Source organism: Anneissia japonica, unplaced genomic scaffold, assembly GCF_011630105.1.
Source record: "Anneissia japonica isolate Jap-2015-1 unplaced genomic scaffold, ASM1163010v1 scaffold1826_len1998817_cov189, whole genome shotgun sequence".
NCBI lineage: Eukaryota > Metazoa > Echinodermata > Crinoidea > Comatulida > Comatulidae > Anneissia > Anneissia japonica.
Genome location: NW_022742159.1, coordinates 58,978 through 75,821, shown reverse-complemented (window position 1 = coordinate 75,821; position 16,844 = coordinate 58,978). Strand labels below are relative to the sequence as shown.

Sequence of the window (16,844 nt, the reverse complement as noted above, 5' to 3'; positions counted from 1 at the left end):
TATGTGTGTGGGTGTGGGAGGGGGTGGGTGGGGGAGTGGGGGGGGGGGGGGTGGGGGGGGGGGGGAGGCAAATGAAAAGGGGGTTAGTTGCAGTTGTTAGAAATGGTGAATGAGGATTCAATTTCATAAAGCCTAGACAAAAACATACAAAACAAAATAGACATACGGCAATGCATCACTGAATAATAAATTAAACCAGTTCGATCCGATGGCTATTTTTTGTAGGTCAGAGATGGGTTAATTCGCGATTACTTTTCCAGCGTGGCCCCTAAAATTCCCATTATTATATGGTAGGCCTTCATTTTAGTCTAGCGAGTCGCTTGACACTCCCAGTTGACTGTATTTAAGACTGTTGGTGTGGGTTATATGTTGTCAGCTGGTGTCTGCGTAGACGCCAAACATACTTGGTGACTATTGGGACTTTCAAGAAACGAACCCAAAATAACTATTGCTGTGTAGAACACACTATAAAAATCACTTAAACTTAGAAACATACATCGATCAGTTACAGCAATGCTTATTATATAGTCATAATTTCCATAGGTTTACAGCGGGCGCGTCATATGCTAACAAGAGTTACGCGCTGCATTCGCCAATCACAAAGTGGAAATCTCTGGATGTTTATTAGTAGAATGACAGGAAAAACAAAACAGCACACTATCATGGCGCAAATTCATAACAGAATAAGTTAACGCTCAGGCACGTCTATATTTATCAAGAATTCACGTACACTTAAGTTTCATTTCATTAATGAATAATGCGAAAGAAAAATTATCAGAAGACATTGCAGTTATAATGGTGAACTGGTGCAGAATTTCATCGACGTTAGCTCTAGTTTCATTTACGTCTAAAATATACGATCTATCGAGAGTGCACGTCTCAATGTCATGCTATAGTCAAGAGGAATATATAAAAATGATCTTACAGAGGATACAGTAGATTTAAGAACTGATTTCAGAGGAAAAATTCCCCAGTTACGCCCACAAATTGTTTCGACGTCTGTTTGGCTTCATAGCGTTGAGACATGATAAACCCATGTCCGCTTGACATACGAGAAACAATTTTATTTTTATACATAAAATATACAAGGCATAAATTGCCAAGGCAAACTCAAATTCACAATAATGGCTGGTCAAGAAATTAATCAAACTGAGTGGCTATTGAAAAGGAACTTAAATTATTCGACTGAACGGGTAGGTCTTGGATGGATGGATGGATTTATTTATTCGGTGTAAACACCAAGGATAACCCACGAAAGTCTGAAGAAGACTTATTTCCCGTGGGGTCCTTATGGTGGTGTTTGACCCGTACACCGGGAGAGAACCTTTTCCGAATAGTGTCCTGTGTTCTTTAACGTGCACACGTGCCATAGGCCTAATGCACACGGGACCAACGACTTAAACCTCTCATCGGTAAGACGATGCGTTATCGTAAACACGAGAGCAGCGATGGGAATTGACCCCGGGACCTAGAGATCTCCACGGTTCAGCGCACACAAAATGGCTACTACCAGTTTTGCCGACTGAGCTATGCTACTCGAAATTATGTTTTAAAATACATCAAAATCTAAGCCTGCATATTTCATACCTGCTGCGGCTGCTACTACTGCTATTGCTACTGCATGCTACAAATGCATAACTTTTAAGTTGCAGTAAATTCTTGCAATTCTTACCGTGTTCGATGTTGATTTTTTCTGTACTGAATTAACGCAGTCAATGATATTAATATTATTATTACCTTGTTTCATACATGTATGTATTAACGAATTAGAATGCATTAATACAGTGCTATCAAACTTTAAAGTCAACAGGGCGTTTAAACATGCCATGGGGAACGTGAAGTGAAGTAATCTCATTTTCCCTACACATCTTTTTCCCCGGCTACAGAAAATCACGTATCATAAACGAAAATAAAACATTTCCTTGAAATAAGGTGGGAATTTTTTTATACCTTCTTTAAGCAAAAATATTTCTTTAAAGATCGTCAGAGGAGCTTGAAAAAGAAATTATATTAAAAAAAAAAAAAGAAAAAAAAGAAAAATTGTTTTGTTATTTAGCAAACGGTTTTTCCAAAAGCATATAGGTAGTGGAGGAGAAAATAAAAATAAAATTTGATTGGTGAAGTAAGCAGCGTATAATATTATATATTATATAGATCAGTCCATAATGGGATTGATCAATGCTTTCAATTTTATATAATTAAAGGAAGAAATATAGATATCTTATTTAGGGAGATTTCAACGCAGCGTCGGGCAAAATAAAAATAAATAAAACGTTTTTTTTTTGTTTTTTTTTCTGAAATTACCATTTTTTTGTGGCGGAGGATGCGCTTACTAACAAAAAAATCATCATTAAATCATCATTATTAGAGGGGATTCGTTCACTAAACCAAGCTATAAAAAGTCTCGCTTAAAAATAAAACTCACGATTCATTCGACATTGGTTCAATTATTTCATTCAAATTTTATTTGTTTTTCACAATCACGACCATCTGTTTGTAAGCAGTAAATTCATATACGCATCTGTACACGTAGCTATATATTGCATTATTTGAAAGCGAAAACATCTCTTTATACAAGTATTAGACAATTTGACATCAGGTCCAAAACGTGCAACTAAAATACAGTAGCTAATAACATCTTCATGGAAATTATATTTTCTATAATCATATTGAAATCTTACGTAAGTTAACGTCAATCTTGGTTTACTTCAAAATAAATCTATTATATTTAACCATACCGATAAATATAATCTTTATCTTGATTCGTGTTCACTTATTTTAATCAAGAAATTGTTGGTAATTTTGTGATCGGATACCGGTACTCAATATTTACTCTCTGTGGCATAAATTAGGACAAAAATATTCAATTTATTATCGACATTAAAAAACTGGCCGGCAGCTAATTTAAAGGACTATGTCGCCAAAACACCAGTTCAGTAGCTCTATGTTAAATCACGGGCTATACTTATAATAATGATAATAATCATCAAAAATAACAACAATAATAACTGTACTTGTATACAAACTCGGTGTATTGTACAAAATTCTGTATGCATCATTAAAATACTAATATATAGTGTATAATTAAGTACACACATCATTAAATAATATTTAAAATTATTGGGTGAACTTGGCAGAAACATAATCATATGCCACAAATTCACATTCTGATGACCTTTCAACCTGGCGAACACCGATTTAGTCGGACTTACGCAACATCACGGAGAATCATATACGTAATAGCTTTATACTACTCATGTAAGATAATATAATCGGGCATTCGCATTCAAAAGCTTAACAAGATTCTCCTCTATTTACTCAATAACTAAACGACAGAATGCTACTCTCATTTATCAAAAAACTAATCATTGATACCTTCAAAATTTCTGAAAAAAATCTATATCTTCCCTGTGTTCTGACCAAGAGGAGAATGTTTTTTTCTGCTCAAGAGTCGATATATTTTGTTACCGAATATATTACAATAATGATTGATTAAAATTTCCACTGCCAAATGTTATTCTTGAAATCCAATTATTAGTAAAACGAAAGCGGGATACAAAAATATTTACGTAGGCCTCATCTTTAATCTCTGTTGTGTTCTACGGTGGATGTGCATTTAAAAAAATAATTTTCAATGGAGAACAGAATATACGCTGGGGTTAGCAGTGTTTGTTAGGTTTTATGAAATAAAAATAACGACGATAAGTAAACACAACATAAAGGCATATGTTAAGAATTCGTAATGTAAACAATGTTGGCGTAAACAGCGCATCAAATTTCAATGAATTGCAGCAAAGCAAAATCGAACATAGGCCTATATTGGAATCGAACCAGTAAACTAGTATAAAAAAAAACATGTTTCAGGTTCTAGGTATTGAAAACTAAATGCCAAACACAATTCTACTTCATACCAGACATCTATCATTTAAACCTCTTAAATTTACCACTAAGCGAACCATGTGAAGCAATTATTTTACTGGCCAGAAGTAATATACATTACGAATATTTTATTAGCGTCGATTAGAAAGAACATCTAAAAAATAATAAAAATACAGTTATTTATTAATTAAAAAAATTACCTTTTTTTAGTCATGATTATATTGTATAATCACCAAGATCAAGATATGTGATACATGTATATAATTAAATGTATACATTATGATGTCTACTAGGCCTATTTATCTTTTAAAAATATACACTGTGTGTGGTAGAAAAGTGAAAAATAAAAATAAAAAAATAAATATCCAATTAATTATTCAAATCGAACAAGTAAGTTTTTTTCAACAATTTACATATTTGCTAATTTATAATGTTACTACAAATTATCTTTTGTTAGGTTCTATGCATAGAAGATTGGGGCAATATTATTTGTGCGTCTTATAATGGACCTTTCCACTACGTACGTGAACACGTGTGTTTGTGGGACATGCGTGTTTGTGGGACATGTGTGTTTGTGGGACATGCATGTTCATGTGATATGAGCGTATTCTTAGCGATGATCTGATTGGTCAATTTGTAAGTGTGACTGACACTCCGGAAAGGTTCATTGGTGTGGAGAATATTTTTGTCATTCTAATTTGTATTTGGAAGCTAATATCTGAATTAAGTATACAACATAAGCAATAACAATATTGTATTATATTTTTCAGGTTTGGTTTAGCTCAATCATAAAGGAATAAAATAAACATAAATTTATTTTATTCCTACATGGCTCACTTGAGACCGAAATTAAGATTTTATATCGCTCCATTAATGTTTCGGTGGTGCTCGCGGGTGTACTTGTTTAAAACTGTGCATATATCTCTACATTACATTTTAAACATTTTCTAACCAAGAAAATTAATCATGGAAAAATAATGTTCCATAATAGGCCTATTCATATATTATATTCGGCAGTAATTTTGCATTTTAAAGTTGACTAATCAGGATGTTCCTTACTGGCAGGAGACCAATCAAGGGACCCGTTACAGTTGCGTTTTTAGAGCATTACAGGCGAAGGGTGACCCTTCTTCACTCGGAAGGTATCAGGTTGCTCGTGGGCTTTGGCTGGTGCTAGCACTTTCAAATTTACAGCTGTTGGGAGATAGAATAATAAATGTTAACATTTCTAATAAAGTTTGAGCTTAGTCAAGACAACATATGTTTTTGGATATTATGGTAGTAGTGGTGGTGGTGATGATTATGATGATGATGATGATGATGATGATGATGATGATGATGATGATGATGATGATGATGATGATGTTGGTGATGATGATAATTATGATTAGGCATATATTGATGGTAGTGGTGATGATGTAATGTAATAACAATGATGCTGGTACTGAATTGATAATAACAATGATAGTAATGATAGTATTATGCAGATGGCAATACTGATGAGAATGGTGGTAATGATGCATTATAGTAATGATAATGATGATGCTTATTATTGTGATGGTAATAATAAAGATGATGGTGATGAATATGATAATTCTATTGATGATAATGTTGTATTATAGTAATGATAATTATGATGCTTATTATTGTGATGGTAATAATAAAGACGATGATGGTGATGAATATAATTCTATTGACGATGCTAATGACGATTCTAATAATAATGAAGATGAAAATTAATAATAATAATAATAATAATAATAATAATAATAATAATAATAATAATAATAATAAAAATAATAATACAACTCTAAGGTTAAAATACAACATTGACATAACTCATTAGCATTACAACAAATATACATGCTGATAACGAGCAATAATTAGTAAATAATTAATTAATTTTGCTATACTAATATAACAACAGGTTACAAAAGAAATAAAACTTCCTCATCATTCTCATCAATTAACAATTCCTAAAATAACTATTCCTCTTGTAGGATGACAAGCTGGAAATCGACATTACGTGGATTGAAATTTATAAGCTATAGAAATTCCTTACTAACTTTTTATCAATAATGTAGAATATGAACAAAATGCAAATTTCTTAATTTCCACAAATGAATAGTGATGTTTGGTACTAAATGGATACACACAAAAACACAGTTAGGAATTCAAATTCAGATTCCGTTTATGTAACATTAAATCACATTCGTATTCATAATGTGTTTCAAAAAATGGACTTAATAACAAGTTGTAGATTTATATTCCATTCAGGCAAATATATATGAAAATGAACAAAAATGCAAATTTCTTAATTTACACGAATGAAAAGTGATGTTGGGTACTAATTTGATAAACACACAAACACAGTTTATCTATCCAGTTAAGAATTTAAATTCTGTTTATCCTGACACCACATTAATGTTCCTTATAGACTTTCTGTCTATTTTAATACACTATGAAACCAAGCTGTGGTTACTAGGGTAACTAGTACTTATAAATAACTTCCCCATATGACACTTGTTTAAAAGATGATTAATTGATATTAATCTCTACTAAAAAAAATGAGGTATAAAATAATTATAATAATTATACTATATGAAATATGCAAAGGAATAAAATAAAAAATAAATTAATTAATGTTTAAAATTTGGTTAAACACAATTTCATTGTTAAGTAAATTAATTACCCTAAAAGATAAATAATATAACAAAACCAAGAAATTTTGTTTATTTTATTTGTATGGAATGAGTTTAAAAAAAAACTGGAATCAAAACACCAACTAATTAAATTACTAAAACACACAAGATTGTAGACCAATTAAAAGAATCCTCATTAATTTCATTGAAATATATCTGTGATTAAATTAAAATTGTACAGTTAGTACAATACATTATTTTTAAAGCATGTAATTCATGCAATTATTCAACACCATCTACATCCTGCCATGCACACATAATCACATACACAATATGCAACAAACAGCCACTAAACATAGACTAACACCTTGGTGACTTTAACATGCTCATGTGTTATGTTAGACTCAATATTAATCCTTAATTACTCTTCATCTTCTAATCACCTTAAAATAATTTATAAGCTGCCAATACAACACAAATCAAAACAATAAAATTTAATGAGTATTAACTGTAATTTAAAACCAAAATTCTTAAATTTTTTACCCTCCAATTCATACAGTGGTTGATTCAAGGGGCCAAGCCGGTCCAGGCCCCCTAAATTGTTTAAAATTTAAAAAAGAAAATTAAAAAAAAAAAAAAAAAAAAAATCAAATTTAGGTCTGAGAGCGCCATTTCCGGAAATCTATAGATGCCATATTCATAAATTTTCTTACCTCAGCACCACCCATGGTGGGGCTGAGGTAGTCTAGATTCTCCATTTGTAAAAGTCCTTCCCTGGGCCCCCCTCTATTTTGAATTCCTGGATCAGCCACTGTCATAGCTTTAAGGACCTATGCAAAGCTGACAATTAATTGGCTAGAAAATATTTTCTTGTTTTCATATTCAATGTATTGCTATTAATTTACTTGAAATATTCAGAAGTAAGCATTTCACATATTAAGTTTTATTGCTTAAGGTTTTAGCTTAACACAGACGGTGCATGATAATAAAAAAAAAAAATGTAGGACTACACATAATTAAAGCCACATTCTTTATGCAAGCAGACAAAAATCACAGTGAAGAATGAAGGACACAGAAGAAACTTACAAACTCCTGATGTCAGTAAATGTTAAAAAGAATCGTAGCAATGAAGGGTAAATTAAAAAATTAATTGTAATCATAAACTCAAACATACAATTCAACTGATTGAGAAACTGTTTAAATTTGACAAAAAAAAAAAAAAAACCCAATCAAAGTACAGTACTGCATAAAAATAACTTTGTCCACACTATGGTATGTGACAAATAACTGTGATATGCCCATATTTGGTTGTAATATGACATCATCATGCCCATATATGAGCACAGCACAAAAATTTGTCATTAAATTAAAATTTCATAGTGTGGACACTGCTTTAGTTTGTGACATTTTTGGACCAAAAATCCACAAGTTCAACATTTGCTCCCGAGAATCTCTGATGAAGCATTTTCAAGTCTTATTCAAATAATTATTTAAATACTGAAAAAAATTAGTAATCTTAGAAATTTCCTTTGAAATGGCGATCAATCAATGTTACTTATCATTGCCATGGTAACTAATACGCATATAATTCTTCTCCGATGATTTGGAATTATTTTTATTAAGAGGATGGATTCTGTAACATGACATTTGTCTCAATGAAAGACAATCATTTTAGTCTCAATAATGCTTAGCAAAGGACATCAAAGGTTTTGCAAATAGAACATATATATGCAAGTAACAGTATTCTTAAGCATCTAGCATTCTTGTAAAAAATGATGTTATCAATGATTTTCTTTTAACTTTACTGCAGTCTATATGTTCCTCTCATTCCTAACATATGAACGTATTACTTGCATCTACGCAATAAAACCTATCATTTTCAAATTGCCAAGGGATGTTCGCTTCGAAGGAAAGATACATAAAAAACAATAACATATTATATACTCCAAAAAGTTTATCAAATATCGTATGCAGCAATACCTATAATACAAACCAATATGTTGATATTTAATTAATATTTTTAGTAGAAATAAAATAAGATAAATAATAGATAAATACAAAAAGTATATAAAATACAAATAAGATGAACAATAATATATAATAGAATATATAATAGAATATAACAGCTTTGTAGGAGCGGTTTGGCACAGCGGTTGCAGTTTTGTTTCTCAATCTTGAGGTCAGAGGTTCAATCCCTTGCTGTGTATTTCGCTTGTGCTCTTAAGCATCCACCCAGGAGTACAACCTGGTAGGTTCAAGCACAAAATGCGCTGATTACAGCTGAACAAATGAGTATGTGTTCCATATAATGACTGGTGGTAATAATGTAAAGTGCTTATAGGCCTTGTTGGTTGCTATATAAATCTAACATTATTATTACAGTATTATAATAATTAAAATAACATATAACAGCCATTCAACTATATAATAATCCAAACATAATTAAGATTCTAAACAAATACAAAACCCATTTACCTTACTATGTATTATAACTTCTGAAATTTGGTGTGGCGTGCTTGTGGCGACAGTTGGCCATAACCTATCTCACCACTCCGTGGTGCCTCAGAAGACACGAAAGCACCATTTTTAATTTGCATGTTTCGCCACAACAAATAATTAAAAAAAAATATACAAATCTGAATGCCATTTAAATCCATCAGCATGTTTTGCCTGAGTATGCAAACTTATCAGGCCATTTATTTTTTCCATTGGCATTTGAATTTAGACATAATAAAATAATGGCATTCTAATAATTGGATGTAAAGCATAGTGTAATTTCCAACGCTTTAATTAAATAATGCATCTGTGATATCGAGTGCTTAGTTACATGGATTCTTTATTTCCTTGCTAATGCTTCATTTTCGTAACGTAGCATGGACATGAAGGAATCGGTTATACAGTTTAATCATTGATTTCTGTTTTTGGCCTTTAAAAAAGCAAGTACAAGGTCTAAAACTGGCAATAAACAGCAATGCAATCATGGCGAGCCTATTAAATTTATACTATACATAGGGCCTGAGAAAATGGTATAAACTTGATCTGATCAGCGTGCAGTCAATCTGGCTGGCATCTACATGGTCACCTGTTACTAATTTTATCTACAGTTTAACATTCATGTGTGTATATATGCATAGGAAGCCTGAAATAAAGAGAAAATAAATGAAAATTCATCTACTACGACCATGTAGCTTCCAGGGAGCAGCTAGATCAGTTGCAGCTAGTTGTTGTAGCCACTGTGAGTGCGCTAAACCGTGGACGGTCCACGGTTCAATTCCCATCGCTGCTCTCTTTGTGTTTCAGCAGGAGGGCATCATTTTTCGGATGAGATATTTAAGCCATTACACCTGTGCGCAAAATGGCCCATGTGCGCGTCAACAAATGCAGTACTCTCTTCGAAAAAAAGTAGGGAATTGTCTCCCGGTGTACTGTCCAATTCACCAAAAGAAGGACCCCACTGGAAATAAGTCTCATGACTTTCGTAGGTTATCCTGTGTACATCACGCCGAAGACGTGCAAAATGGCTCAGACTTTCTTAATACAGTATTCTAACATTTTGCACAATTATGTTTTGTATTCTTATTGTAATTTTTAAATTGGTAGTCACGTCCTAGTATTGGATTTGTGTTTGTGTAAAATTTATCATACTCAAATTTTACTATTATAATTCTAAATAATTGATGACATATATTGTCATCAACATATTGTTATAAAAGTATCTATTATATTAATTATTGATTGAACATTCAAATCAATCAATCAATCAAGAACAGGTAATTAGTATTCTAATCACTACACTTTTTTAATCAGATATGAAATTAGAAAACACGGTTAAACACATTCTTAACTCATCATGCTGTTACAATCAGATTATTCAACTGAAGATATTAAAGATCTGAATGCAATACCATTGTTGATATCAAAGTCAATTTTGTTGTTGCTACCTCTGGCAATTTAGAGATTTCAGTTGGACCTTGTGTGCTGTAATTAAAGGATTTCATTAGCTATACACAAAAAAAAAAAAAAATATATAAAATTTCATATCTTTCAATATATATTATAATTCTTAAATTTAACTTTTTACCAACCGTGAGGTCACATAGCGGTTAATAGTTTAAATTATTTGGTTTCTGAGTATGATTTTATCCCTTTGGAGAATACATGATGCCAAATACTGTATATATTTCCATAAATAACTCTTCTTGAATTGAACATGGTTCCCTTAAGTTCATTTCAGGATATTATGGTGAATTACAGCTTACAAATGTGTTTTACATGAAAAATTCAGTGCGAGAGCAGATTTTATTTGTTCAGAATTACATAAATATATAAAATATATAAATATATAATTATAGAAATATATAAATATATATAAATATATAAAATATAAATATATACAAATATATCAATATATAAATTAACAAATATATCAAAATAATATAAATATACAAAAATATATAATATATAAATTTATAAAAAAATAAATATTTATAAAGATATTATATCAATATATAAATTTATAAATATATAAAATTAATCAGATACAGAAACACATGGCCCTTATGCGCGAAACGTCATTTCGCGTATAATTCAGATTGTATGGTAGGCTTCAATGCAGATCAGTTGCTATGGAAACATGTCAACGACCTCCAAAGTTAGCACCGCATTCACCATGCCTCAGAGATCAACTCCAATGAGTCGATCAATGTCATAGTGATCTTGAAGGATTTTCACAGCTTATAAGAATGTGTTATGAATTCAGAGGAAACATGTTACAATATATGTACAGGAAAAAAGTGTTTTTATCTTGGGAGAGAGGGTGAAAAATATCTATGGACATATATTCAAATATGCATAGAAACCATGATGAAAATGTCACGTGTATGTCCATAATGTAAACAGATGCTAAAGCAATTTATGTACAAAAATAGATGACATATGTTGCACAAGAAATAGATGATACACGCCATTAGGAAAATGTCACAAAACGCAAAGAAGAGACAGTAAAATGACGACTGATCATAAGATACCGTAATTCTGGGAAACATAATCTAGGTAAACGCTATAAAGTGTTTGTTTGCCAGTCTGAACAGACAATATTGATAATCTGATATTATATGCTTTCCTTAAGCTCTGTCATCTAGATGTGTATAAGAGACAGTATATATATATATATATATATATATTGAATTGAACCCAGGACCCTGGGATTAGAAGGCAAGCATCTTTACCACTAAGTTATTCAACTCCACACCTATATATGGACATGATGACATCACATCTTGACCATATATAGGCACACCATGACAATATACATATGGGCATACAACAGCTTTTTGTCAAATAAAATTTGATAGTGTGGACAGGTTTTAAGCAAACAACTATTGTATCTGACAGAACACATCAGATAATGGATCATGCTTGGCTTAAGGCAGGCTAGCAAAGATCACTTTATCTTTCTTCAGATATTCCAGGGTACTGTGTATGCTAACTATATGTCTCTGTCAAAATGAATGAAGAAAAAAACAAGCTACTTTAATCTGAATGAACTTTGCAAATGTTACATGAAGCCTAAACATGAGATGCGTATTTTATAGCTGTGTTAACATTTCAAATTGAGATTTGATATTCCATAGCATGGCACGTCCACTTTACTTGAACAAACGATTTATGTTTTAAGAAGATAAGTAGAATACAATATCAACAAATCTCTTGCACTTGACGAAACCCAAAACAGAGTAAAACAGTTTTTCGTTTCATCCTGACCAATTATGGAATAGTTTTGAACCAAAAAATAATAATAAACCAGTTTTTATAAACAATTTATATATAGTCAAGTTAATTCAGATCTTTGCTTTGCATACAGCACTTTAATTTATGAATAAAATGCAGCAAATATGAACACAATCAATTATTAGTTTCTTTACACATTTCGTTAATAGCTAAGTTGCTTCAGTTTAAATATTATTTATGTACTTTTATTTTTGCATAAATTTGACATATTTTTGCATTGTTTATATATCAGTTATGGCCCTGTAGAAAAACACTCACCGAGTATAAAAGCTTTTTCATACACATAAATTAGTTATTATAATATTATAAAAAACATACATACCATATCCTAATCCTTGCAGGTAGTAACGAAAAGACTCTGCGAGTTTGGACGGTTGTTCTTCCAGGATCATCCCACCGCAATCTGAGATGTTGACCCATGTGGAATTGGCTGGATCTAATCTCCCATTCATTTCGACCTTTAAAGAAAAAAAAAAAAAGAAGAAATCCTTAATCATGTCTGCTATCAAAATGGACTCTTCCACTAAGCCCCGCCCCTTGGATATTGTTGCTAAGGCCCCACAAAACAACGTACAAGACAACACAACACATGTGCTTGTTAGGCAAGTGCATATTCCTGGCCCCGTTGACATTGGGTCAGTTAAGTTTGATTGACACGCCAGAAAGGTCAATTCAATTTGTTACTATCCCATGTTCCTTGGAATATTCACCTTTTGAATTGCTGGTAAAGGATTTTCAAGTAAAAAAAAAAGGTGTGTAAATCAGTGAAAAATTAGTTGTTTTTATCTGTACCTCATTACAAACGGCTTACTAAAAAATATACAAAAACAGAAGTATTTTATTTCTTTATTTGATATGACTTATATAGCGCACATATTCAGAAAACTGCTCAATGCACTTTTTCTTTGGTCATTGGATAAAGAATCTATCATACACAACATGCAACCTCCTCCACTTCTTGGGGAGTATTCCTAGATGTGAGTGTAATCGGCAGCAGCGTTGCAGCTACGCTAGTCGGCGCCGGCCTGGTAATACCGGCACTAGCATTTAGTAACCATAACTGAGAGCAAATTTTAAAAATCTGACCGGCACAAAATGTGTGTAAAATTTAATTAAAATATCAGTTAAATATGTCACTCACATATTATACCATATATTCTGATGTGGAAAGTCGAAAATTTGGATTCGAAATTCGGCCTACTTTACTCCGGTTATCAACCTATTCTTACAATTCCCAAAATCACGAACGGCAGCAAACACTACGCGGCGTACCTGCAGCCTGCCAGCTGTCTCTCTCTGACTACTACTAGTAATAGCTAGGCTAGCCCTAATTAACCTACCCCAGTTACCTTGCTTTGGATAACACGACAAAATGATACTAGTATTAGGCCTACTATATTTTTACAGCATTCAATCAATGTTTGTTTCAATAATTATTTTCATGATACATTTAAATGCAATATGGCTCTGCTGCTGTACAACCACGTTTCAAAACAATAACAAAACAATGAGGTCGCGAAAATGCACATGGTATGTGACGTCCAGTAGGATCGCCAAGCCGGTGGTTTGTAAAATGGTATGTAAAAATATGGTAGGAGGTGGGAGAGCTCTCCAAATTATAAAACAGCTAAAACCTTTCAGTTTCAATGGGGGGGCTTTGACCCCCAATGGGGCGGCTTTGACCCCCAATGGGGCGTTACCCTTGCACCCCAAGGCCCCTATGTCGTAATAGCCGGCACTCAATTCCTGCTAGCTACAACACTGATCAGCATTATTAAATTTTATTTAAAATCAATTTTTTCCTACGAGGTACCCATTTATACTGAAGAGAGGCAAATGGAGATAAAGTGTCTTGCCCAAGGACACAAGCAGTGTGATGAGCATTTGGTCTGGAAACCCCCGACCATCCGCTTAAAAGCCCTAGGGCTTACACACTGTGCCACACGCTTCTAAGCCTAGAAAATTTATGATTTTAAAGGTTGTGTACTTTTAGAATCTAATGGTTTAGAATTCTGAAGATTCTGACACAAATAAAACAAAATATTTACTTAAATAATGAAGACAGGTAATAATGAAACTATAAACAAAAACTCAAAATGCGGGAGATATTTAAATCACTAAATGCTGCTTTTTAAAATTTAATGTTTATGACTCCAAATTTAACAGAAAATTTTATTATTTCTCTCAAGTCCAAAAACCAACATTATGATATAATTGTAAATAATAAAACGAATACATAATATGGACTATGTCATTAAAAAGTACAAACTCTGCTATTTTAGACAGCTGGTATCACAAATTAAAATGTATATTAAAATGGTTATTAAATTTGTCTATTTATTTATACTGTTTTATGATGTTTTTCTCAGGATTGATGTGGGTGCCAATATGTGAAGGCCCTTGATCACTATGAAAACATATGTGGTAAAGACAAGCCAACCAGTCACTCATCGGAAAAATCAATGTTTAGTTATTAATACAGGGTTTAACAGTAAAATGAGAGCTATAAAATGGTATCATTTAAATCTGACACTTCGTTATGAAGTTACACGAGTTTAAACATACAGCTGTTTAAAGAACAATATTTGAGAAATCAGCCTTTAAAGTTTACAATTTTAGGCATTTCTTAGGCAGAAACTATCACCAAATCGTTAAAAATTGTTGTTTTAACATTGAAAATGAGGAAAATAACAGCATAGCATGATGTATAGATATATAAAGGTTAGTTTAGCGCAATAAAATAGATTTCCAAAATTTTGACATTCCATCATGTTTTGGCCATTATCTCCAAAACAGGATTTGCGACGAGTGACTGGTTTGGCTTGTCTTTGAACATATTGAAACTAAAAATATGTTTACCACACGCATGTACTGGCTGGATCTTTCGCATTGCATGTAAGGTCAATCTACTATTAAGTATTTTAGTTAGGAGTATTTAAATTTCCCACATCTATATGACACCATTTTATCAGGTCTATTTTGAAACAGCACCACCAACATCTTACAAGTTTTTACTGAAGACCATCCAGCAGCCTAGCTTGAGCAAATTTCATATTTCCGGACACATTTTCTTTTGAGTACTTTGACAACCAAAAACATTGCAGGTTTTATGCACCCCTATTTTCTCTTTTTATGTTTTGGCATTTTGTTTTAAAAAAATAGCCTAGGCCTCTCTTCAACAATAAGATCATGCACCAGTCACAGGGCACAGTTAAACACAGTTAACTACATTAAGGCCTCTGGATTTCCCCCAGTGGAGTTGCCAGGTTCTTGGAAATTTTCATTTCAAATTTAGTGAAAATGGTGTATATTGAAACTGAAATATGCACTTCAAAAATGCCAAAACCTACATGAATAAAGAACTGATATTCATTGAAAAAATATACACAAATGCTAAAAAAAATGATAACAGGAGGAGGTACAAGGTAGCAAGGCCCATGGTTAGAATAAGCTGAACAAGGCCTAGAAGAAGAATGTAGATATCAGCAACATTATCTCAAAATATATACAAATTTCAACAGATAAAAAAGCTATATTAAGCATTCTTTTCTATAAATTTAACAACCTGTGATGCATGCGATGTTGAACTTATGTTTACCTCGTCTTACTTCAGACTGTCAACGAACATGTAAAGCCAAAAATACACAACAGTAAATCTAGATTTGTTGTAGTTTGAGTTTATAATGGTGATTATGATTTATTTGACATACAGTGGGCCTAACATTCTGTGAATTCTAAAAGGGTATACTTTCAAAAAATATATAAATGGAGCAATCAATCAGAGTTTGGTCATAAAATGAAGTGTGTCATAATTTGGGGTGTTGTAAATTTATGGGAGGTTTGAAGGTAACAAAAAAAATTACATATTGTAGAGGGCGACAAACAATCTGAGATAATATTTTTCAACAATGTGCAGGGGTTACCAATAATGAATATATATATATATATATATATAGGGGAGATTTCCCACCGATAAATACACGGTACTGGGTAAAGACAACTTGATTTCTTGCTTCGAACAAGGCATCCATTCATAGAAGTCAAATGAAGATAAAACTATCTGAGAGTGAATCTAGGGTGGTCAAGACCAGGACATATCTCTGACTTTAAACTGAACAAAGATTGAGTTATGTAAATTATAGAACAAGTATACAGAGCCTAGCCCATAAACGTAAACAATTATATTTAAAAACTTAATAAATGTATGTGTAAGTAATCTGTTGTAATTATGAATAAAATAACATAAAATATGAAAGAATAAAGGAAGAAGAAAGAATAGGAAAGAAATTCGGAACAACTGAAATATATACCGAAAATATACAATAATAATCAGTATGTCATTGCATTACGTTTTTGTAAAAATTTGAAGGCACTCATCGTCAGACGTCACGGTGCCGGCAGCCTACACATTCATAATTCATTTCATGCATATATTATATGTGAAAAATTGTTGACAAATTTAGGGAGACCTGGGCAAGCTATCGGAAAATTTCCGTCTGAAGCATTTTGCAAGTGGCCGCCCGGCCATTATAG

At 32.2% G+C, this 16,844-nt stretch overlaps 1 protein-coding gene across 4 annotated transcripts in view; it reads right to left on the bottom strand.

Annotated features, from left to right (window-relative positions):
• Nucleotides 1-2,442: 2,442 nt before the first annotated feature.
• Nucleotides 2,443-16,844, bottom strand: part of LOC117118959 (protein NDRG3-like) — a 35,746-nt gene continuing 21,344 nt past the window's right edge. For 2 of the 4 annotated variants that reach the window (XM_033263700.1, XM_033263699.1), the window contains exons 11-13: nt 12,634-12,769; nt 7,608-7,613; nt 2,443-5,073 (exon numbers count right to left, since the gene is read on the bottom strand). In XM_033263700.1, coding sequence (XP_033119591.1) covers nt 4,979-5,073; nt 7,608-7,613; nt 12,634-12,769 — 237 coding nt within the window. In that variant the 3' untranslated portion in view covers nt 2,443-4,978. Of the gene's footprint in view, nt 5,074-7,607; nt 7,614-10,426; nt 10,500-12,633; nt 12,770-16,844 lie in introns of all 4 variants that reach the window. The other 2 variants (XM_033263702.1, XM_033263701.1) reach the window with 2 other exon arrangements.